The 26466-nt window shown below is 44.3% G+C and overlaps 1 protein-coding gene across 4 annotated transcripts in view; it reads left to right on the plus strand.

Annotated features, from left to right (window-relative positions):
• The window catches only part of SYTL5 (synaptotagmin like 5), a 175777-nt gene that overhangs the window by 105613 nt on the left and 43698 nt on the right, over positions 1 to 26466 (plus strand). For all 4 annotated transcript variants that reach the window (XM_083172602.1, XM_083172604.1, XM_083172603.1 and 1 more), the window contains 4 exons: positions 4851 to 4965; positions 7761 to 7867; positions 11130 to 11210; positions 19290 to 19355. In XM_083172602.1, coding sequence (XP_083028728.1) covers positions 4851 to 4965; positions 7761 to 7867; positions 11130 to 11210; positions 19290 to 19355 — 369 coding nt within the window. The remainder of the gene's footprint in view (positions 1 to 4850; positions 4966 to 7760; positions 7868 to 11129; positions 11211 to 19289; positions 19356 to 26466) is intronic.

Below are 26466 nucleotides of genomic sequence, written 5' to 3' on the forward strand. Positions count from 1 at the left end.
CCGTATGTTTTACTTTCATCAGATTACATTTTACTTCAGAATTAGTTTTTCTTACTAAATGGTACAAAAAACCTCAGACAGCAGAATCTGTTGTTCACTGTGTATTAGACAACATGGGTCATATCGGTTTCACAAGCAGACAGCCAAGTCATTCACCAGACCAACAGAGAATAACAGCGTGACAGGTCATTTAGATCCCTGACCATAGATCTCTGTCCTGCAGTACTGCGTAAGCTGAACAGTGATACAGTCATTGGGTCACCAGCCTGATGGTCGACAGTCATTAGGGCTACACCATTAGGTCGACATGCATTTAGGTCGACATGAGTCTAGGTCGACATGGGTTAGGTCAACAGGGTCATTAGGTCGACAGGGTCATTAGGTCAACATGGGCAAGGTCAACAGTCAAAAGGTCGACATGGGGTTTTTCTAAAAAAAGATTGAGCCGACATGTGCCGACAGGCAGTATTTCATTCCCTACCACCCACTAGGGCGTGGTAGGAGAATAAAATAGTGTGCCGAGCATAGTGAGGCATCGTGCCCGAAGAACAGCGAGCCATGTGAGGGGACGCGGTGCTACGTTTCAGTGTCCATGTCGACTGTGTCAACATTCGGGACAAAAAAAGGTGAAAAACCCCATGTCTACATTTTGACTGTCGACCTAACCCATGTCGACCTAATTACAATGTCGAGCTAATTACCCTGTCAACCTAACCCATGTCGACCTAGACTCATGTCGGTCTTCCTGCAAGTCGTCCTAGACCCTTGATGGCTAACCTTGACACTCCAGCTGGTTTGAACTACACATCCCAGCATGCTCTGCTTCAGTTTTGCTATTTGGCCATGCTAAATCTGATGCAGAGCATGTAGTTCAACAACAGATGGAGTGTCAAGGTTAGCCATCAAGGACCTAGACTCATGTCGACCTCAATGCATGTCAACCTAATGGTGTTGACCTAATGACTGTCGACCAACATTATGGTGACCTAATGATCCATACCCGCTGAACAGGTGTATTCTATGTTCACTCTAGTTTCAAATGGGTGCCGGACGGATCCCCGACAGTCGGGATTCCGACAGTCAGTACTCCGACGTCGGAATCCCGACTGCTCCCTCGTGGGGGTCCACGACCCCCATAGAGGGACAATAAAATAGGTGGCGAGCTCAGCTCGCCACCGAGCCCGCAAGGGGCTTCATTGCGCTCTCCACGCTGTGCAGTCGGGATTCCGACGTCTGACTAATGACTGTCGGAATCCCGACTGTCGGAGTATTATACCACACCCGTTTCAAATGTAGCTACAGTATGCGGATTTGACCTAAAAAGTGTGGCAGTTGTACACACAAAAGTATAGTGTACACTGGCCCTTATGCAGATCTGATCGTAGTACAAATTTGTTCTCAAAATGGGCAAAACCATCTGCACTGCAGGTGGGGCAGATGTAACATGTGCAGATAGAGTTAGATTTGAGTTATTTTGTTTCTGTGCAGGTAAAATACTGGCTGCATTATTCGGTACTTGTGTAGTTTCACGGCGCCAGTTTCACGCTCGCCCGCGCTGCGGGCTCAGTGGCTCGCTACGCTCGCCACGCTATTTAGAATCAACTCCATGCCAACATGGATAGTGGGGGTTTGAACTATCCATGTTGGCATGGAGTTAAGTTACTTTTTTTAACATAGTTTGTGGTGAGCGTAGAACCCGGAAGTAGCACGGCGCCATGCTGGCGCTGTGAAACTACACAAGTACCCATTATTCTTACACTGCAATTTGGATTTCAGTTTCAACACAACCCACCCAAATGTAACTCTCTCTGCACATGTTACATCTGCCCCACCTGCAGTGCACATGATTTTGCCCATTTTGAGAACAAACTTGTACTGCGATCAGATCTGAATAAGGGCCACTGTATGACTTTTTTGAATACTGATAGTATCTGTCAGTTTTTTATTCTGTTGTGGTTATTGTGGTTAGGCGGTATGCTTATGATAATGTATGCCCTATGTTGCTTAATATTGGAGAATATATTATATTACTTATGCACTATAGTCTGCTGTTTTAATTTAAATGGCTCTGTCTATCATTAGTGGTTTTATTTGATATTGCAGCATAATGCAGCCTGATGCTGTTGGTGAAGATCATAGCTATATATGGGTCCCCCAATACCTATACCTGCCTTTGATGCCCTCTATTGCAGGCTATACTGTAGGTCAGGGTTGCCGACCTTCCCGGAATTTCCGTGAGTCTCCCGAAAACCGGGTCCCCCTCCCGGCCCCCCGGAAGGGTGGGCAATCCTCCCGGATTCAGGGGGGACCCCCGCTGTCCCCCGGATCGCGGCATTAAAATGCCGCAATCCTCGGGTCTCAGAGGAGGGGGCGGAGCTAAAATGACAATCGTGCCATTTTAGCCCCGCCCCCTCCACGGAGATCCGTGAATTCAACTGTTTAACATAATGGGGGCGGGGCTTAGTGAGCGGCTGCTGAAACTCTCCTCTCCGGGCTTCTCCTGGAGAGGAGAATAATAAAGTCGGCAACCCTGCTGTAGGTAGTACCAAATAGGATACTGCTTTCCTAGCACGGCGCCCGTCTCATTGATTGTATGCCTTAAGTTTAAGGTACTTAAGGCATACAATCAACGCGATGGACCCGGTTTTTTAATCTCATGGATCTTATGCATCCATAAGATGCATGAGATCCATGAGATAAAAAATCGTGAGCCCCCAATAACCATTGTTAACGCCACCAGCACTATCAAGGCCAACCGGAAGCGTGGCGAGCGCAGCGAGCCCGCGAGGGGCGGCGGTACGCGTCCTCCGACCTTTTCATACCCCCACTATCCACGTCGGCGTGGAGTTGATTTTATATAGTGTGGCGAGCCCGAAACGTGGTGAGCGCAGAGAGCCCCGCGAGGGGACGCGGACTACTTTACATGTATTCCGCGTCCGCTCGCCACGCTTCGGGCTCGGTGGCTCGCTGCGCTCGCCACACTATATAAAATCAACTCCACGCCGACGTGGATAGTGGGGGTATGAAAAGGTCAGAGGACGCGTACCGCCGCCACTCGCCACGCTTCGGGTTGGCGTCAATAGTGGGGTGGCGTTAACAATGGGGGGGCCATTTCACCCATGAGGGGGGGTTAGCAATTAAAATTGGAGTTTTGGGGGCTTTTTACATTGATTCCAATGTAAAAATCTCGTCGATCGCGTCGATTGCATCATCTCATGCATCTTATGCCGCACAAACACATAAGATGCATGAGATGCTTGAGATATCAGCCCCACACATACAATCTAGATCGTGGGCGCCGTGCTGGGAAAGCAGTACCCCAAATAGTAACTGGAGTATAGTGAGGAAAGTAAAGAAAGGCTCCAATCTCTAATTTCTTCAGCTTTAACTCATTAAGTAGCTCGTAACGATGATACAGCTTTTTGTCAGCAAAATTATACTTTCCCCTTTGAAAAATACATTCCTACACAAATCTCTTAGATAACAAACTAGAGCACAGTTTATTGATTATCTTGCACTCATTGTTGCAATCATGAAAAAGATGTTAGTTTGGGCCCTTATTCTGGTCCGTTCTCACAGGGACCGATGGTGTGAGTCTGCGCAGATGCATACACAGGGTGCACACACTCAACATTGCGGGCGTTCCCATGGAAAATGCCCGGTGACATGGGTGCCGGGGCGGGCAGCTGACATCAGTGGATGTCAGCTGCCCACCCACTTCCTTACGAATGCCCACGCATAGCTAAGGTTACCTAAGAGTAACCTTAGCTGTGCATGTGCCTTCCACATGATTTGATGGACAGCGACCATCGAATAATGTGGGAGTTCCCCCTGGCCTGCGAATGGATGGTTATGATAGATTCCTTGCAAACGAGCACAGTGTGTGAAGGGGGGGCTCGGCAGGGTGCCGTCTGGGGGCTCGGCATTCGCAGGGCGGCGTCTGGTGGACTCACAAGGCTGTGAATTTGCCGCCTTATTTATTTATTAACAGTTTCTTATATAGCACACACATATTCCGCAGCGCTTTACAGAGAATATTTGAACATTCACATCAGTCCCTGCCCCAGTGGAGCTTACACTCTATATTCCCTACCACATGTACAGGCACACAGACATTCCACTGGGGCAGGGACTGATGAGAATGTTCAAATATTCTCTGTAAAGCGCTGCGGAATATGTGTGTGCTATATAAGAAACTGTTAATAAATAAATAAGGCGGCAAATTCACAGCCTTGTGAGTCCACCAGACGCCACCCTGCTATAGAAGAAACTGTTAATAAATAATAATAAACAAATAATTTTAATCTATGCTATGTACTACTCCCCCTTGTGATGTCCCCCTTATGTTGTTACTTGGCGATGAGTGGTTACACGGTAGTATACCTGGCCAATAAAACTGATTCTGAAATAAATATATATATATATATATATATATATATATACACACACAGTATATTCTAATTATTTGTTGTTATTATTTTTATCTATCTACTTATTGTTAACTGTTTAACTACTCTGTAGTCTCGCCTTCTCCAATGCTTGGGAGAGGTGGTGCTGTATTTGTCTCCTACTGAACTGTTAGTGAATGAGAAAATGGAAGGTGATTCTTTTTCTCATTTCTTCAGATGGAAAAATAAAGTAAAAAAAAAAAAATAGTTTGGCGAATACATCTTGGGTATTGAGCAGTCAGAATCCCATTCCTCTGCCGTACTCCTACATTAATAATGTATGACTGCATCCAGCACTGATGATCTGACGAGTTATTTTCAATACATTTTCTCTATATGCTGTTACATTTCTTTTTTTTCTTCACAAACGCAAGTTTTCTCATGTCAGGTGTTTCTTTTCAGCATTCAGTAGTCAGTGGAATGAAAACAAGCTCAAGTATACCAGACAACATCTCGAAGGGTCATCAAAGACAAGTGTCAGGCACGCAGTCATTATCCAGAGTATCTCTAACATCTGGTATGCTTCATGTGTTTTTTATGTAATTTCATATAATCAGTTTTTACCACAAAGTGGTCATATTGGGGCTAATTTAAAGTTGGACTTCTGTCAATTTTATGTTCTATAAGTATACTGTGTTCCCATATGTCTGTTCAAAGATGTTTGCAAATGGCTGACTTGCGTCTGCTAATGTCTTGTTGTGGTGCAGAACAGTGGTGAGCTGGGTTCGGAAAGGTTGTGTTTATTTATTTATTTATTTACAGTTTCTTATATAGCGCAGCAGATTCCGTTGCACTTTACAATTGTAGACAGTGATAAAACAAACTGGGTAACAACAGACAGACTTGGAGGTAGGAGGGCCCTGCTGCAAGCTTACAATCTATAGGGACATAGAAGGGAAACACAAGGACAGGCACCAGTAATTGCATAGCAGTCCCACCAAGTTGCAGGTACAGAAGGGAAGCTATATACTACATAAGTGCCTCAGAGGGTTATGCGTGTGGTACTTAAGTATGATAGGCTTGCCTGAAGAGTTGTGTTCACACAAGCTGCACAATTAGGCATACTGTAGAGGCATTGGCAAATATGCTGTTTGGGAGGTGTCTCTTGAAGCTGCAGAGGGGCTGGTGCCTAATGTTATATAATGTTGATGTCTATCTGAGGCACTATTTAGACACTCATTGGCTGATTTCATTGCGAGAGTCCTAAAATCATGAGCGTTGCAGCTAAATCAAGTTGCGGCCATCTGCTTGTATTAATTAACATTATATTGGCAGTGCAAAAAATTATTCTGTTTGATTTTCAAAGAAGAAAACAACAGATGTGGAAGACTTTATATTTAATTACACTTTATATTGAAAAAGAAACTCATTAATGAATAACATTCATTTATGTATATGACACATCTTTACATTATTATGTGCATTTCTTGCTAACACTGTCGCACTGTCGTGGGGTGTAATTATAAACACTGACATACCTGGGAATTAGAACAGTTTTGTTTATGTGTACATTTTTTTGTAGAAAAAGCACTAAACATTTAAATGGCCCCAAGAAACAGAGGCTTGGCTTCAGCTGCAATTTTTACCTTTTTTATTGTCGTAATCTTTTTACCTGTGACTAAAATCCACATTATCACAGCTTATCAGACTAGTATGTTTCTCCTTAAATACTATGTGCTGCTGAGAGCATAGTAATGACATGATCAGGCTGTTCTATCCCCCACACAGCATACTTGCCAGTTCTCCTGTATTGTTAGGGATGCTCATTGAAATAGTAGCAATCTCCTGGACTCCCTGAAGAGTATAGTAATCTCCCTGATTGCACCTTACCTCCATTATAAAAAAACAGGGAATAGTGATATATACATTCAAATGGGAACATTGGTATTATTCATTGTGGCTCATAAAAACACAATACTATAATATAGGGTATTTCCTGGGTTCCAATACCCTCCTATTGTCTCCTGATAACATTGGACCTCCAAAAAGGAGAAGTCTACCAAGAAAGAATAGGTCAACTCATATTTTTAGTTTTTTTAAAAGGGGGGAAGATTAGAAAGTGCTTTTATCTTTTTGCTATACCTTGGCACAGAGTTCCCCCAACTTCGCCATTACAGTCTTAAGGAAACCCATGCATGAGCCTAACGTCAATGGACTGTTGCTTTTAAACGTTTGTTTGCGTGTGTATACAGTACTGTACGCTATTTGTGCACACATAAAGTACATTAAGCCCAATTGAAGACAGCGTCTGTGAATCCAGCTGGTTAACGCCGGCTGGTCCAATGCCCACCTCCATCCTCCCTCTTCCCCCTCTTCCAGGAGACTGCTTTTTTCACAGGTAAAGAAGCTGGTGTGAATGTAAATGAAGGGCTGATACAGAATATACTCTGGTTCAGAAACTGTAGAGAAAGCTTGAGTATGTTAAAGAGTTCAGTACTACAGTATGCTTTGGATTGCTCCTAAAGTTAATTATAGAAACAGGTCTTTTTGTGTGGGCATACTTATATTAAATGTGAAATGTCTGAATGTTCGAATAAAAAAAACATTCTCACTTAAAGAATCAAACACAGGTCTCCAAGCATGGAGAGTTGCACACTTGTCCACTAGCCTACAACACCTGGTGATAGTGACCCCTTCTCATGTGTCAATGTTAGAATTGATCCCTTGCCTTCGGTTATGTTTATGCTGTATTGGCTACGGAACAATTTCTGCAACACGTTGGTTTGTGATTGTATACAGTACGATATTTTTACTAATAATTTGCCTAGGGGACTCATATGCAGAAGCAAGCATTACGTCAATGGACTGTTGCTTCAAAATGTTCGTTTGCATCTCAATATACTAATTTAAGTTACTGATTTACAGTATTGGTTTCTTTATTTTTACTCTGTCTACCTGACCACTAGTCTGTGCGTACAGTATACAGCACAGTAACATTACAGTTGTCACAGTCCATTTGCCAGAGCTTGTATTGTACTGTATCTTATGTCCATTTGCTGTGAGAATTAGCCACCCAGTGGTGGAGATGTGTATTGCATGCTGTGTATCTCATGCCTCAATGCGTCTATGTGAGCGCCAACTGAGGCGCAATAATACCCACGTCTAGATGCGTTGGCGAGATGAATAAGCATGTCTCCATCTGTACTAGGAGATGCCCAATGCTACTGAGCATCTCAGTAGCACTGGCCATCTCCTGACATAGGGCACAAAGAGTCTGAGTGTATGAGGACACATATGTATTTTCAATGAACTTATGCAACTGGTTCACATATTCGTAGCTTTCAGTAGTTAATACTACCACATGTTTTTAAGATTGTAGCCGATCAGAGGTGGACCTGCGTATCCATTCGCCAGAGGAAAATGAGGAGACAGGAAGTATAAGAAGCAGATCTGTCCCAGGAGGACTGAACACTGAATTGGTGAGTTAAACAATAAGTAAAATGTAACACAATCTATGATCTATAACAGTAATACAGGTTGAGTATCCCTTATCCAAAATGCTCAGGACCAGAAAAAATTTGGGAATACTTTTATATTTCAACGATATATCTTGAAGTATCTTGCATTTATGTTGTACAAACACATCAAACACATGAAATACTCATAAATATTTTATTTGTGCATGAAACAAGGTTTCAAAACATGAAACAAAATGTGTGTACTATCTCCGATACTGAATTTAAATGCCAAGCAATTATTTTCTTGCCATTATTTAGTGCCAGTTACAGATTATGTCCCCGGTAGTGCTATTACAGATGTCCCCAGTAGTGCTGTTACAGAAGTCCCCAGTAGTGCTGTTACAGATGTCCCCAGTAATGCCAGTTACATATCATGTTCTCAGTAGTGCCAGTTACATATCATGTCCTCAGTAGTGCTGGTACAGATGTCCCCAGTAGTGCCAGTTACATATCATGTATTCAGTAGTGCTGTTACAGATGTCCCAGTAGTACCAGTTACATATCATGTTCTCAGTGGTGCTGTTACAGCTGTCCCCAGTAGTGCTGTTACAGATGTCCCCAGTAGTGCCAGTTACATATCATGTCCCCAGTAGTGCTGTTACAGATGTCCCAGTAGTGCCAGTTACATATCATGTCCTCAGTAGTTCTGTTACAAATGTCCCCAGTAGTGCTTTTAGCAAGAAAACATTTTTTTCTCACTCTCTGGAATGTATGGTTTTCGGAATAATTTGCATAACTGATATTTGCAGAGCTGGCCCTAGCCTATATGACGCCCTAGGCAAGATTTTGGTTGGTAATCAATGACCTACAATTTGCTGTTTTTAAGAATACTCTGAAGGCTGGCATACTGTTACATTTTCTAAACCTTTATAAACAGAACTTTGCTTCAGTGTAATCTATGGTCCATATTTCTCTGCGCAGATAAAAAGTCAATCCTATTAATCCTTTGGTACTCTGAAATTAGCTCATTACAGCAGACAATGTCCTGCTTCACTCAAGATAAAGCAGAGCCAAATGTTCACACTATTGATTAGCATTTAGAGAGCTGTAGGATACTGCTTTGCCTTATTAGTCTCCACAGTCTGCTAGTGTTGGGAAAACTGTGACATTCACTGTTAAAGTGTGTTAGCAAACTAGCTGTAAAGAGAGCCAAGAGCAGGGAACTTAGGGTTGTTCTCTCTATAAGTTCCAGTGCGTGTTGAGCTTGGATAACCGAGGTAATATTGTTCATCTGTACATTGCTATAATTTCTCTACAATGGCATGCAAAAACTTTGCTTAAAGAAAGACAACCGATGGCTGATTAAGCGCCGAGGTGACATAAACCACTGAAGGGTTCTGAGATGCTGTGACTTTGAGTAGCATGGTAAGGTTGCTAAGGTAATCTGATGAGTGAAAGAATAGCCAACCAGGGAAAAGGGGAGGAGTTGTGAGACTATGAGTAAGCAGGAAGTCAGGTGATGTGCCTCTCTGGAAGTTTTTCCCATCCCTATTTTTCTATTTCTCGGTGGTGGTAAAGAACGGTTCTTGTTTATATGCAGTTGTATGTAGATAGTAGATGCGCTCTCTCGACATCGATGGGTCATTAGCCCATGATCCTGGACAGGAGATGGGTTACACCACCTGCATGGGACTGGTGTGAAGGGATAGTTGATCACCAACGGTGTGTGAATTGTGTGTGTTGATCTTACCCCTCTTACCCCTCTTTTTTCCTCTGACCGTTCTTTAGTGCCGCCACCATATAAAGTCAGATCATAGTTGTCAATCAATAAATTTGAGATTTAGTTTTGAAAGCCAGCACTTGTGTCTGTGTCTTTATGTGTAGTGTTAAGAATTTTAAGGTTAACCTCTTGAGTGGTGGGTTTTGTTGGGCAGGACAAACCTACCAGGGCAGGTTTGTCCTGCCCCAGCAAAACCCGCCACAGGATGTTGGAAGTCCCCCCTTCACCTCCGCTCCGGCGTTTGTACGCTGGAGCTTCCCTGCCCCTGCTGCCCCAGCCGTCAGTCAGGCTCAGGGATGTTCGCGGCGGCTCGGGAGGACTCGGGCGCCTGAGCACTCCTGAGTCCCCCCAAGCCGTGCCGAACATACCCGAGCCTGCCGCCAACGTCACTGCTGCTGTAAAATGAGTGGTGGCTGGGTCAGGGGAGCTCCGGCGTACGATCGCTGGAGCAAAGGTGATGGGGGGGGGGACTGGGGGTGTGTGACGGGGGGCCTCTAGAGGTGGTGCGCCAGTGGTGCACACCTGGACACCACTGGCGCGCACCTATTCTATATTAGTGGTATGCCCTGAAGTTTTCCGGGACAGCTCGCTGCGGCAGTGCAGCTGAGCCCGGAAAATTGGGGGCATACCACCCAAGGGGCTAAAGATGGTTAAAGGTTAAGTTTGTTAAAGTGTATGCATAACGATACCCGATGGTGAGTTTAAGCTGGTTAGAAGCAATAGATTTTTTATGCAAGCTTGGTGAGTCATATGCAAACTTTACGTGATTGTCCCTGCTACAGTTGAACAGTTCTGAATAGGTATATACCTTACAGTACCTTTTATAATAGTAAGCAAATAATTAGCAAATTATAGTCTACAACATAACAATATTTGTTTATAAATATTTTATGACTCCCCACATTTATTTTTGTATTTGTTTTTTGTTTATTTATTTTTGCTATGAAATGAAATTATTATTCTAAATTAGGGTGAAGCCAATTAATAGGTCTGTGATGGTTGCTGCTTGAAAAATCTGAAAAATCATTAAACAGAATATAATTAGCATTGAACAGTTGGGTGTTTTATAGTATAGCTAGGCATAATGGGGCAGATGTATTAAGCCTTAACAAGAGATGCAAGGGTGATAAGGAGAGATAAATGTCCAGCCAATCAGCTCCTTACTGACTTTTTTCAAACACAGCCTGAAACATGGCAGTTAGCAGGTGATTGGCTGGATGTTTATCTCTCTTTATCACCGTTGCATTTATCTCTTGTTAAGGCTTAATACATCTGCCCCAATATGCAATAGAAGACCCTACTTTCTATGTATTGCTTGTAGTTAATATACAATAAAATGGGAGGCACATGACAAGAGTCATTTTGTGCAGGTAATTAGTTCTAGAAACATCCTATCAGTCACCTGAACATTCATTTCTGCAATTTCTACCAGGTACTGTAGGTGAAGTTGGGCCTTCAGTAAAATCTAACCATCGCAGTAATCTGATTCTCCATTTGTTTCAGGAACGTTTAGATGAAAATGAGGAAGATTTTCCAGAGATGGGCTCACACCGAGCATTAAGTCTGCGGAGTGGAATATCTCATGTAAGGATTGTTATTTTATTAAACTTACTTGTACTGTCCTTACACTTAGGATCTTATTCTGGTCCATTCGCAGCTAGTCTCTGTTCACATATGGTTTTTTTTTAGTGCACATGCTCATTTCTGTGAACATTCTTTTCACCAGGTGCACAAACCCAACACAGCGGGTGGGGAGCAGAGAGAAGCGTAAGGCAGCGGGCAGCCCCATTACCATATGGGAATGCCCAGCCTCCATTTGCAGCCTGTGTGTGGGAGCACACGCTGCGAGGGGGGGGGGGGGCTAGGCATTCACCAGGCAGGGTTTGGTGGACTCATAAGGCTGCCAATTCGCAGCCTTGCGAATCAACAAGAATAACCTCCTTAGTGTATGTCTATTTCATGCACTCATTATCTCACGCATTGAATATTGCAACTGTCTACTCACCGGTCTTCCAAAGAAAAGACTTTCACCAATCTGTTTTGAGTGCAGCTGCGAGGCTGATTTTCCTGGCTAGATGTTCATCGTGTGCTCATCCGCTCTGTCAGTCCCTCCACTGGTAGACTATATTCTACCATATTTATTATAAAATACTTCTACTCACATACAAAGCCATTAACTGGACTACACCAACATACATCTCCTCGCTTATTTCAAAATATATCCCCGCACTGCTCTGCACAAGATCTGTGTCTCTCATCCACACTCATTACAAGTTTCCATTCACAACTGCAGGACTCTCGTTGGGCAGCACCCACCCTATGGAATGCCCTTCCACTCACATTAAGACTCTACTCTATCCTCCAAACTTTCAAGCGTTCCCTGAAAACTCACCTCTTGAGGCAAGCTTATCATATTCCGGAACCCTCACATAACCTCCAGTAGCATTCCTATCTAATTGCATCCCCTCAGGACTGTCTTGCAAACTGTTATAGATTCCTATCCTTATGTATCCCTCTTATTATCCCTATAGATTGTAAGCTTGCGAGCAGGACCCTCCTACATCTAATTCGATCTGTTGTTACCCAGTTTGTTTTATCACTGTTTCCAATTGTAAAGCGCAACGGAATATGCTGCGCTATATAAGAAACTGTAAATAATAATAATGATAATATTGGTGGTTTTGCTTACTAGTAGTTTATTAGTAATGGATTATAGAAATATAGAAGGGTATTACAATTAGCTTTTATAGCATGGTAATGTTATCGCACCTATCGCCTAAAAAAAAACCCTATTCGCATGTATATGTATGCATGCTCCTGTTATTCGACCTATCCTATTAGAAAATTGCGAAAACAGGTGACCAGCTATGTGCTAACCAATGAAAAGTGCAGGTGAAAATAGCCTCTAACCCTCAAAATGGCAAAGTAACATAGGATACAAGTATATTATGGGGCATAATAAAAAACAATGGGGGGACTTTATATGGTAAATGGCTTCAATATGCAATAAAAAAACACGGTACTCTTTACCTAGCACGGCGCCCACGATCTTGATCGTGGGCATCGTGAGGTAAAAAATCGCGTCGGTCGCGTCGTATGCGGGCTAAAGATGCCCGGACGCGACGCGACCGACGCGATGTCCACGATTTCCCCATTGAAAACCATGTTAAACATGGACATCGCGTCGGTCGCGTCGCGGCTGGCCATAAATGTGCACACGATGGCCGCGAAGCGATGCCCACGATTTGCCATAGGAATCAATGTTAAAAGGCCCGATGGACACGATTTTTATGTTAAATGGCTGAATGGACCCGATTTTACCATAGGAAACAATGTTAAATGGGCCTTAGAGCCCAAATAGTTACCCTGAACTCTGAAATGGCCCCCCCAATTGTTTACGCCACCCCACGATCAACGTCAACCCGAAGCGTGGTGAGCGCAGCGAGCCCGCGAGGGGCGGCGGTACGCGTCCTCCGACCTTTTCATACCCCCACTATCCACGTCGGCGTGGAGTTGAGAACAGAATAGTGTGGCGAGCGCAGCGAGCCACCGAGCCCGAAGCGTGGCGAGCGCAGCGAGCCCCGCGAGGGGACGCGGATACCTTCACAGGTAAACGCGTCCCTTCGCGGGCTTCACAGGTGTCCGCGTCGCCATGGACACCTGTGAAGCCCGCGAGGGGACGCGTATAGCTGTGAAGGTATCCGCGTCCCCTCGCGGGGCTCGCTGCGCTCGCCACGCTTCGGGCTCGGTGGCTCGCTGCGCTCGCCACACTATTCTATTCTCAACTCCACGCCGACGTGGATAGTGGGGGTATGAAAAGGTCGGAGGACGCGTACCGCCGCCCCTCGCGGGCTCGCTGCGCTCGCCACGCTTCGGGTTGACGTTGATTGTGGGGTGGCGTAAACAATTGGGGGGGCCATTTCAGAGTTCAGGGTAACTATTTGGGCTCTAAGGCCCATTTAACATTGTTTCCTATGGTAAAATCGGGTACATTGAGGCATTTAACAGTAAAATCGTGTCCATCGGGCCTTTTAACATTGATTCCTATGGCAAATTGGGAGCATCGCGTCGCGGGCATCGCGGGTACATTTATGGCCGGCCGTGACGCGACCGACGCGATTTCCATGTTTAACATGGGTTTCAATGGGAAATCGCGGGCATCGCGTCGGTCGCGTCGCGGCCAGACATAAATGTACCCGCGATGCCCGCGATGGGCGCCGTGCTAGGTAAAGAGTACCAAAAACACTGATTGTCAGCACCTGACAATACATAGATAAGTAAAAGAACAAAATAAGAAAATAGAGATTTACAGTACGAGCAAATTAGGACAAGTACATAGTAAATAAAATACAGTTGCAGCAGCTGACACTGAGGCAATTATAACAGTGGCAGAGATATACTGTAGGACCTTATTCCGAACCACAAGCAACGCTGTGAAATTTGCAGCATTGTGTGTGGATGTAACGCCCCACGCCAATCGCACAGCCGCCCCCAATTGTGAAACTGGCCATCGATAGTGCTAAATTATGCAATGGATGACCATCGGTATTTTTACATATCGATGGTCATCCATTGTGTTTTATTGATTGGCCTGTGGGCCAATCGAAACACGGGGGGGCGGAGCTATGCTCTGTGTCCCGGCACTTTGAAGAAAAAAAAGAAGCAAAACATTGTTTTGCTGTTCCATCGATGGAGGGAAACCATCTGGTTCTCCCCCATCGATGGCAAAAGTATTCGACATCGGCCATGAACCATCGATGATTTTGAATCATCAATGGTCGATGGCCATCCCTATAGGGAAATAGGCATTGATACATAATTATAGATACTGTATTCTTTATTGCAACAATTCCACCAGAATGCAAGGTTCTATGACTGGTTCTGGAATTTAATAAGCTTGCCTGAAGAGATGAGTTTTTAGGGAACACTTATAGGTTTGGAGACTGGAGGAGAGTCTTATTGTGCTTGGGAGGGCATTCCACAGAGTGGGTGCAGCCCGAAGAAAGTCCTTCAATTGGGATTGGGAGCAAGTAATGAGTGTGGATGAGAGACGCAGATCTTGTGAGGAGCGAAGAGGTCAGGTTGGAAGATAAGAGAAGATATTTATATTGGTGTAGTTTGGTTTATGGATATACAGTAATTATTAACAATTATACAGAAGAACACGGAGCCGTAAAATGACTGCAGGTTGCACCATGGCATCCCCCATAGACTGTCATTTCACTTTAATGAGGAAACTACCGGTACATACTTCGGAATAGATATTATTAAAGATGAAGTTATACTTTAAGGTCAAGAGCTAATCGCTTTGCAGTTTTCTGGATCAGTGAAGTGGTTCGTGTTCTCAGAGGTACAGTGCGGATTAGTCTTTGAATGCAATTTGTGCAGCATAAAGCCAAGCAGCCCTCAGTGAGACTGTGAAGTACTATAGCCAGATGCGCAGAGGATCAGAGTGATGTCTGGAGATTGGGGATTTTGTGAACTCTTTATAGGCAGCTTCAGTAGAGTAAAGAGAAGAGTCACTCTCGCAGGATCGGCAGCAGGATGTCACTGATATCCACAGAGTTCATTTTGTAATTCAATTAATGTTAACAGATTGTGTCCTATGGTACTAGCAAATCAATTATGTTTTTAGGAACATTTGGTCAAATAATAATACTAATAATAATAATAACCATAATCATCATCTTTTCTCCCTGTAGTTCTTATGTTTCCATGTAAAAAAGAATACACATGATACAAAATATAGAGAACTATAAAGGCAGAATGTAATCTATTTCTATAAACTATGCTGCTGTACAAATCATAATGCTGCTCCTCACCTCTATGGAGGAATTCAATTATTTGGCATGCCGGTGGCTACTAGATGCTTCCCAATAGAGCAATTTGAGTGTTGCTCCATTGGACCACGCACAGCCGCCAGCGCTGACATTACTGTTATAGAGTTCCATCATTTTGATGGGCTGGTTAATGTTAATTGTAATAATACAAGAATCATAGTCCTGTCTACATTTGCAGGTACCTGCATTATATGAACATCTCAGGATATGCAAAATGAATAATATGGGCCTGATTCAACAAGCCTCACTAATTGATAAAAAACTGACCGTTTCCACCTCGCTGATTCATTTTGCCGAGGTGGAATTGGTGAGTGCAGCCATAAAAACGATGTGGCTTGCTACATTTGATGCGAAACTCACCGTTTAAGGGAATCCTCGCCTTCCTCTGACAAGGAGCTTTTGGTGGAACATTGAACACAGCGAGCAGCCATTGAGGGGGTTTGACGGCGAGGATGGTATCCCCGCCGTACAGTGTATAGTACACTAAGTGGAATCTTTGGCAAGCTGTAAAGATGAGCAACTGCTTGATGAACTCCAATTGGCAGAGACATATTTAGAGTATGGATGTGCATATTGGGAATACTCTGGGATAACATGGACTGATTATCAGTGCACAGTGCTGCATAGTATGCAATGTGTGTTTAATAATAGCATAAGGGTCAGACCTTGGTGTTAATATGGAGGACAACTGTGTTAGTTTTAGCCTGAATAGGATTATAAGCAGAGAAAGAGAGGGGGGAAGTTAACATCACACCTAGCTAATGTGTGTTCATGTGTCACATGTCGTTTAAATGTTCCATAAGATATGGGCCAGATGTAAGCTTGGAAGTGATACATTGGAGAGAGATCAAGTACCAGCCAATCAGCCCCTAACTGCCATGTTACAGGCTGGGATAGAATACTGACAATTAGTAGCTGGTTGGTTGGTGATTTTTCACTCTCCATTTTATCACTTTTCAAGGCTTAGTACATCTCGCCCATGGGGAGGACACCAGTAGGGCCAGGGTGCACGATGGTTTGGATCCAGACCAGAGGTGCCAGTAGCAGAAGAATAGAAGGATTGTAGATGTTTACCTTTTATTTTTAAAAAATTATTATTTAAAGAAATATTCTAAATGTTCAGCAATAAAATATTGCTGGTTTCCAAGATAAACACAGAAAGAATACAGGTGTTTACTCTGATTTCACAGATAATGAGCCAAATATCATTTTTGTTTAAAGGAAACATATTTGTATTGGCAAAAATACTATTATTCATGTCCAAATCCTCATGTTATCTTCCCTATGTGTTCTCATCTCCAAGGCAAGATATACTAGTAAATCAAAACATATAAAACTGTGGATGAGGAAGAATGAAACGTTTATGTGGGCCACGCAGGTGCAGATCTCTGAACGGTTTGGTACAGCACAAGCAGATTACACCTGGTTAATGAGACTGCACAGTAAGTGGCTATTGGCTGTGCAGTCTCCTGATAGCGTATGCTGGCTGATTGACAGCCGGCAGCTGTTTGCGGGTGGCACGTCAGTATTTTCTGGCAGTGCCCCAGAAACCGCAAATGGCTCCCGGCTGTTGGGAGAGCAGTCCCGATCTCCCCACAGCCACCACAGCACTGAGCAAGTCTCAGCTTACGGCGGCACTGCACACAGGGGTGGGGGGAAATTCATTGGATGGTCCAATGAATTCCCCCCTCTTCACAAGGCTGCATCAGCCCCTTGGTTAAGTGTTATGAGGACTACTGTATACTGAGTTGTGTGTCTTTGATTTTGGCTGTTTGAACCAGCGGATGGCTATGGTCAGTGTAGTCACATAGGTGCACTGCACTTGGCATATAAACAAATATATCTGCACCCACTTCTGCTCACGCAGTGCAGCTATAATTACCATTGGCATGATTATGAGTGACTCGGTAAGCTAATGCGGGTGTTCCTAAAATATGGCACCTATCTAACCCTGGAGTAAATTCTGGATTATTCAATAAGGGGCCTAAAAGTGAGGTACCTGAATCAAAATAGGGGAGACATCTAATCCAACACTTAGTAGATGGGTATAGTGTAGGATGTTGGATTGTGGGAATCTTCCAAAGTCATAGAATGACGCTAGGAGATAAGCTTTAATGTCAGATAGAAGTGGAGTGAAGTTAAGCTAATAAAGATTCAGATTATTCCTAGATATTATTATCCCTAAATACAGTATTTAATGGGTACTTGTGTAGTTTCACGGAGCCACGTTACGCTACGCTGTCAGTGTAGGCCAATGGCAGCCTAGTGTAGTCAGTGTAGTGTCCCCGCGGCAGTCCTGTGTAGTTAGCGTAGTCCCCGTACTGTCCCCGTGAGCTGCAGCTCTGTCCCCGGCGTCCCTGGTAAGCCTAGTGAGCGCCACTCATACCACGTGTCCCCGCAAGCTGCAGCTCTGTCCCTGGCAAGCCTAGTGAGCGCCTCTCATACAGCGCCGGTAACTGCCAGATCCCAGCGGATGCCTGGGGAGAGGCGCTCCATCTGCCTGGGATGCACGAGCATCTCATACGCAAGTGCGTCTCAGTAATTCGTGCGGCAGGGTGCGGCAAACCTGCCCGTGTCCGCTTCAGGGAAATGGTCAGGGTTAGGGGTTCGGTCGTGCGTGTGTCTCATGCACAAAGGAGGGTTGTGGGCGCAAGTGCATCTCATGCACAATAAAGGACACATTTGCCAGTGCTCCATGTTACATACTGGCAAATGCCTCCATTTAAAACCCTCACTATTTATATCAGCCCGTGGCGAGTGCAGAGAGTCCTGCGTGGGGACACGGTACGCGTCCTCCCAACCTGTTCTTATCCCCACAATCTACGTCGGCATGGAGTTGATTTTATAAAGTGTGGTGAGCGCAGCAAGCCCCAAAAGGGGACACGAAAAACAAGCCCAAAGCGGGGAGAACACACGCGGAATACACGTAAAATAATCTGCATCCACTCGCGGGGCTCACTGCATTCGCTACGCATCAAGCTCCATGGATTGCTGCCCTCGCCACACTTTATAACATCAACTCCACGTTAACGTGGATAGTGGGGTTATGATCAGGTCGGGAAGACGTGTACCGCGGGACGCGCTGCACTCGCCACGCTTCGGCCTGACGTGGATAGTGGGGGTGTTTCAGGAACACATTCATAACTGCCATGTCAGGCAGGTTAAAAATGGTCAATGGTTGGCACAAAATCTAATAAGTGGTGACACAACGCTAACTGACTACGCTAACTGTGTAACGCTGACTGACTACACTAACTGCGTAAGCTCCGGTTATCGGCGAACGTACACACAGTCGCAGACACAAGCTGACTACGCTGCCTGTGGGAACACAATGCTGATGCTGACAGGGACACTACGCTGACTACATAAGTGGTGCTGTGAAACTACACAAGTACCATTTAATGTATGATGGGTGCTAGGAGAATGGAAAAGCTTTCTTAAGCCCCTCTACTATTCGGTCTGGTGTCTACACATTCATAGCTAACGATTTTGTGAAATTCATTTTTACAATTAGATAATGATGCAAAGGGAATTAGCATTTAAATTGCTCTTTATTTCAGGATATACTCTCAGTAAGAGCAGATTGTCCACCTGTAAGAACTTACCTGCTGAAATGTTAAAATATAAACTAATGTTTTCTGCAAAAGTGATATGTAGTAGGGTTCATGCCTATAGAAAAGTGTACAAGAAACCAAAAAACATATTTTTTCAAGATACTTTTCTTTTTAGTTTGTGTCAATTGTTCTCTTCACTTGCTTATCACTATATCTACCTCTAATGCTATCATCTTTTGCTGCTTTCTACTCTGTTTTGTTCCTGAAAGACTGTCCAGCCAATCTCTGACAGGAAGCGGACCCACTTAAATGTCCCTGATGCTGACGCAGATACAGTGAGTTATTTTTCTTATTAAAATCTGTTTTCGCTCTTTCCTTCTCTTTCTTCCTTCCTCTATCAAAGTTCCTCCCTCCCCTTTCTCTCTTCCTTTCACACTCTCTACTCACTGCTACCTCTTCCTCTCCATCACTATCTCAATCTGATACATGCTAGATCCAAGTGGCAGACAGGCTCGTTCTCATAAGAGGGGCGATCCAGCGCTCTTAGGGAGGTTAGAGTTAGGCACCAGGAAGTGGTTAGGGTGAGACTGAATGATAACAATTCAGCAATTCCTATGGGATTAGGCTTTGTGTCTCTGTGTTAGCAGGATAGGAGGGTTGAGGGTAAGGGTAGCAGGATGGGAGGGGTTGGGGTAAGGGTTCTTCAGCCTACTTGGCTCTAGACTCAACCATCTCAATCCACTTTGCTTCCTTCCTGTCTCTCGACCTATCTTTCATTCCCTCCCATCCTATCTCCCCCTTATCTTTCCTACTCTCTCTATCCGACCATCTATCTCCCCATGTAACTTCCCCCACCTCTCTTTCTGTCCATGTCTCCTACAATAACTGTATATATTTCTATTACTATCTTTCTTACTCTTTCAATCACCTATACCAAACTTCCTCCTCTGCAGCTTGCTCTCCCCCTATCTTTATCTATGTTCATTATTTGTGAAGTTTAGTGGGTAATGTACTGTGTTTTTGAAATGTGTTTTAACTCTGGACTTGACTAGGTCTTTGATTTTTTTTATATATGTAAAAAAAATATATGCTAATTTGTTTCAGGAATGACCCTCATGAAGTCCCAATATATTACAAGTTTACATTCAAAATGGATTCAAACATGAACATACAGATGTAGCAAGTGTTACATTGTCTAATAACAATGAACAAGTCTACTGCTATTGCATGACAACTGTAGCCCATGCAGTATGATTCCTGAATGCAAAATGTAAATGTTAGACAGCAAAACGTTAATTGTCACTTGAAATACCCTGGCTTATTTTATTACTTCCTGTCCATTCACTATAATATTTACATGAATTGACATATTGGTCATTCTGATCACCTACTTTTGGTTAATGACAAAGAGGCATTATTTGTTACTGATTAGTGCATCTGATGAGCTCAGTGTTATTGAGGCCTGACAGTAATGACCACGTAACCAGGTCAGTTGTTATGTTGTAGGCTTGTTACATACATAATTTATGGTTTTCCAAGAGAGGAAGAGAGAGAGAGAAAGAACTCTGGGTGGGGGCACCCTTTAATCAAGGACCAATATTTGCTAGATCTGCAGTATTAAAATTACAATTTTTATTGGTATACTCTAAAAATAATGGTTTGTATGTTCCTTTAAATAAAAATGTGTAAGCGCTTTAGAAATATAATAGTATTGGTAGGCTGGTATTGCCTTATATATGCAGGCAAGGAAAGAGAGCTTGTCAGAGTGTGATCCTCATACAACCCAATTTATATCAGTGTCAAGGTAGAAATAACAGTGGGAAATAATCATGGGTCACGTATTTAGTATAAAATCTGATGTAGACAGGTGTCTTTGAGATGCTTTATAGACAGGAGCACCCTTGATCTTAATAGCAGGTAAATTGGTATTATTGAAGCTGCAGGCAATGTAGCAATCACTGTGTCTGTTTATGCTGCTGCCACGGCTAGGTGTCAGTTTGGCATAAACATGAATGTATAACAGTGTGTGATGCCGCACTTGCTAACAGGAGACAGGAGACAATGTTGCTGATAGAAATATGAATGTATCCACTGGACAAGTCCAGCGGTTACCTCACAGTTGGCTTCAGATGCCGAGTTCCTGTGTAAATGTGCTGGCGTGCTGGCGTCCCCGCTGGCGTCTCTCCTTGCCTGGACTGCCCGGTCACGTGGTGCACCACGTGTCCCGGGGGTTCCCTACATACGTTTCTCTGGCGCTTGGTCACAGGAGGTGTGTGTTAGTGTCAGTTTTCATAGACCAATCTATCATACCTCAATCTCATAATTTCAACAGTGGTCACTCACCACCTATCAGTGCGGTTCCACTCTCACCATCCCAAATCCCCTTTCCCACAAGAATATATATACATAATTTGGCAGATCACCCACAATCTGTTCATGATGATTTTAATTGTTGATGATTCAAGTCTCCTCCAGCATGCCAATATCTGCCATTTGGCACCTATTATGCGCCATATGCATTATTAGCATGTTTTGTAGAGAGTAAAAGGGAGTATGGCCAAGATTACGGAAGGCAGATATTTGCATGTAGAGTATAAAAACATGTGCAGTGTGTTTTTGACATCCAGTTGTGTCCTTGTCATCTTGTGTGCAATGTGTATGCATTGCAGAAATCCATGATACATGCACATGCACACACACATCTCATGTAACATTAGAAAGATCTGTAGCTGTCTACCAAGGAGAACCTTCAATACTCAAAAAGCTCACCACCATATTTATCAATCAGGAAGGCAAAAGACAAGTACACACTCTGAAGCCATGTTCCATACTGTACATTGTATTTAATGCAAATTCTCTTTTAATAACACTGTGTTTAGGTTCCCTGCGTCTTTCTTCCATCATGAGGCTCGTTTAGTGTTATGTGATAAGAAAAGGTGATAGATGGTTGAAAATTCCTTTGGAATATACAGTATCCCTCACTATAAAAGATGTTTCAGCACAGAGGTCTACAATATACTGTATCACGTTTTTGTGAGTGTGCAATAAAGAATATAAATATTTAATGCCTGATTTGCAAGTATACAGCACGCAGTTCCAAGAACTCTCTAAAAGAACTGTATGTGGACCACATCTACAAATCTACAGTATTTAGAACTGAGGGGAAGATGTATGAAGCAGTGATAAGAGTGGAGTAGTGGACACTTGAAAAGTTGCCCACAGCAACCAATCAGGTTTGAGGTAACATTTATCAAGTACAGTCTATAAATTAATAGATGCTGGTCGTTTACCATGGGCACCTTCTCAAAATGGCTCACTTCTCCACTCTTGTCCAATACTGGCTCAAAATTCCATAGTCCAAAAGTAGAGATAATAATGGTATATTTTAAATAATTGGAACTTATGAGAAAGCTAATACTAAAAAGCTACAGTATTTCTCATTGGACATCTTCTGCTGGGTAGTTGGCTTCTCTTTGTGTTGTATGAAATAACAGGATTGACTCCTTATTGACTTATTCTGAGTAAACAGGAATTTAAAGTATTTTGTGTCAGAAAGGTTGAAAACGCTGAGCTTATTCCCTTATCAGACAGAGCAGTTAGTTGCATATGCTTGCCTCTAATTTGAAGTCATTCCTCTGTCACTTCTGTATATCATCTATATATATATATATATATATGTCTGGTGTCCGTGAGTCTCTGAAACACTGCCATCTGCTGGCAGAGAGTGAAACTACATCTCTTTCTCACACATGCACAAACACAGAATGAAGCAGACTAGCTTTCAAAGCTTTTGCTTACAGCAGGCTTACTAGTTTCTCAATATGTTTCTTATATTTATGTGTCATACTGTATGTGCAATTATTGTCGCATGTACGATTATTAAATCGTTTCACAGTTCATGACAGACTCAAATCTTCTGTAGAAAATTAGTGACGGACACATGCAGAGGTTGTTATCATAGAGGCCACATTTATGCTCCTAAGAATCCGCTTTGACTCCCCTAATGCTGGAGTTATTACAGATTGTGAATGCCAGTGATTGCACGACTAATGTGACTCTGTAAGGGACAGAGCGCAGCCCCATCTAACCCTATTATCCAAGTTTAATTGTCATTTTGTCATAGCCATTGGATAGGATCTTGTAGCGTTGCTAATTAAGAGCAAAAGCTCAGTTTATTTAGCGTGCCTGAGGGAGCACTGATGCATATATGTAAGGGCTGTGATTTGTCACTACTCAGAGGCTCATGAAACCTTTATATAAGCTTCCTACTAAATATCTGATGTAATATTATAACAGACACTACAACTTCCTATTTAGCCTTGTAAATCGCTTAGTAACTTAATTAAACATGTTGCTAGGGGGTGTTGCAATTCAGCTACTGTACATCTCTATCTTTAGAAAAGTATAGCACATGGTGTATCTAGCATTTGGTTAATCAAGTAGAGAGGATTCTGCACTAAATTACTGTATCGATTATGCCATGTATCATTTTTTAAACTGAATCAACAATATCTCACTCTATGCTGAGCATCAATCATGTAAGAAGTTGGGGATGCATCCAGAAGTCAACATTCATGCATGCTTACCTACTTTTAGCGTCTCCTCTGAAGGAGAAGCCGGGGGCTGGGCCTGATTTCAACGCCATCAAGCGCCATCAATTTGTGTCATTTGAGCCCCGCCCCCTATCTGAAAAGCCCCGGTATTTAAACTGCAACACCAGGGAGATGCGGTTATTCCAGTGGAATGTGGGAGGCTAGTCCACCTTTCCAAGGGGCCAGAAGAGGGACCCGATTTTCGTGAGCCTCCCGTCCATTCCGGGAGGGTAGGAAACCCTGCATTCATGTCAGAGAGGGAGAACAGGAATCCTCCTCTTTGTTAAGTTATGATTATTGTAGAAAACAACTTTATTGTATGATAATTACAGAAGGGGCCTGGGGCTTAATAGGATCAAGGTCAGGACCTATTGTGACAAACTGATGAGTTGTGACCCAGTACAGTGTGGGTGTGGCCAATAGGCAGGGGATCTCCTGTAATGTAACATATAGATGCAATGCACTAGAGCTGCATGCCCTGTGACATCTTATGGTGGCCATCACTAATTATTAGGTATAACACTGTCCAAGCACACTAGCAGTGACAGGACTCAAACTGATCCACCTGAAGGGATCATCCCTGACTACGATCAATAATTTATATAGCATTTCCCTGAGGGAGATTGTTATATTGCTTTTCAGTATCTTTTTATTACCTAGCAAGAGTAGATTTTTCATTATAAGTGACACCACACATCTGCCTGATGGTGAGGAATGACGATATACACAGTCACATTGGAATGAAAACAAATAAGGTGACAGGGGCTTAGTAAACTGTTATTTTTTTTTTTTATCAAATGTCCATGCCTTGCTTGTGGCATTGCCAGAACCAGGGCCGCCGAGAGGCAGGGGGGGCGGGTACATTTTACCTGGGCCCGGGCCTGTCAGGGGGGCCCGGGCCAGGCGACAGTCACACTTACATTTTTTTTTATAGCAGCGCTGTAGCAGCGTGGGCTGGAGCACCCGCGCGGGGGGGGGGGGAAGAGGGGTTGCGGCTGGCCGGTGAGAGCGGGTCAGCAGCGGCAGGCTGTGTCACTTTCATTAACTGTGTGTGGAGTGCTGCAGACAGTGACAGAGGCCCCATCCAATGCTGAGTGCGGAGCGTCTGCAGAGAAACTCCGTCTCCGTGTGTCTGCACTGCAGACTGCACTAGCTGCTTTCACAACATGTGAGAGGGGAAGGTCGGAAGGTCAGGTGCACGAAGCGCGGCATGTGACAGTGGAGGCTGGAGCTGGAGGAGCTCCTGAATCTGTCTAAGTCGAGTCCTGCCCTGTAAGTGCATTTTTTTTTCTGCCCTGCCTGTCTTAATTCATTTTTTCTCTCTCTCTCTCAGTGGCGTAACAATGGAGGGTGCAGGGGATGCAGTTGCTATGGGGCCCGGCGGGTGGGGGGGCCCGAGGCTAAGCTAGCAATCCCCTGCACCCTTGTAATTTTTTTAAATAGCGCTGCTGTGCCAGTGTCTGCCAGTGTCCCGTGCCCCCAGTGAAGTCCGTTCTGGGGCTTACAGGACTGGAGAATTACAACAGAGCGCTGGAGGAGGCAGTCCACTAGTTAGCAGCACTGGCGCGAAATAGAAGAGCGCCTGACCTGTGACCGCTCCAGCTGCTAGCGCACTGATATCACTACAACCAGCGTGGTGGTGCGCAAGTGGAGACAGGCGCAGCAGTGCGGTGACCCGGCGGCATGCAGTGGTGACAAGCGCAACGCCGCGGAGACCCGCCGATGTGCTGCAGTGCGTGGTCTCGGCGGTGCGGGGACCCGGTGGTGGGGAGTGGAGACCCGGCAGTTTTAGCAGGTACAGAGCGGCACCTTTATTAGGTGGAGGAGGGGGAGAGGGGCTTTGAGGAGGTACATAGTAGAACCTTTATTAGAAGGGGTTGAGGAGGTACCCAGCGGCACCATTACTAAAAGGAGGGAGGGGAGCGGGTACCCAGCAACACCTTTACTGGGAGGGGGGTGCTGGTGGTTTAGGAGGTACACAGCAGCACCGTTACTAAAAAGAGGGGGGGATGTACACAATCTCTCACTCCAACTCTCTCACCTTTTTATCCTCTCTGTTTTCCATCCCTCTCTCTACCTGCGCTGTCTCTCCCTCCTGTCACTCTCTCTGACAGTCTTCTCCCCCCCTCTACCCGGCAAAAACTCGCTTTCTCTCCCTGCTGTCCTCTATAGCCCTGGCTCATCACAGCAACCTCTTTCGCCCCGTCTCTTGCCGACACTCTCTCTCTCCCCATCTCTTGCCGACACTCTCTCTCTCTCCCCATCTCTTGCCGACACTCTCTCTCTCTCCCCCAGTCTCTTGCCGACACTCTCACTCTTCCCCAGTCTCTTGCCGACACTCTCTCCCCGTCTCTTGCCGACACTCTCTCTCTTCCCATCTCTTGCCGACACTCTCTCTCTCCCCCAGTCTCTTGCCGACACTCTCTCTCCCCCCAGTCTCTTGCCGACACACTCTCTCCCCCTGTCTCTCGTCGACACTTTCACTCCTACTCGTACTTTTATTCTCTCTCCCTCCTTTTCCAAAAAGCCCTCTCCCCATTTATCTCTCCCCAACACCCTTTGTCTCTTACTCTATCACTCTTCTGCACCACCCTTTCTCCCGAAAATGGCCATTATAGTGACAATGGGGGGGGGGGGGGGCCTTCCAATATTTTGCTATGGGGCCCACATCCTTCTAGTTACGCCTCTGCTCTCTCTGTCTTAATTCATTTTTTTTTCTCTCTCTCTCTCTCTCTCTCTCTCTCTCTCTCTCTCTCTCTCTCTCTCTCTCATATTTCTACTGTATTTCTTATTCCTACTGTTTGGACTGTGAGCCTGACTATATCTTACTAATCACAGTAAAGTATACTTGCAA

This window comes from Crinia signifera, chromosome 2 (genome assembly GCF_055691185.1).
Source record: "Crinia signifera chromosome 2, ASM5569118v1, whole genome shotgun sequence".
Taxonomy (NCBI): domain Eukaryota; kingdom Metazoa; phylum Chordata; class Amphibia; order Anura; family Myobatrachidae; genus Crinia; species Crinia signifera.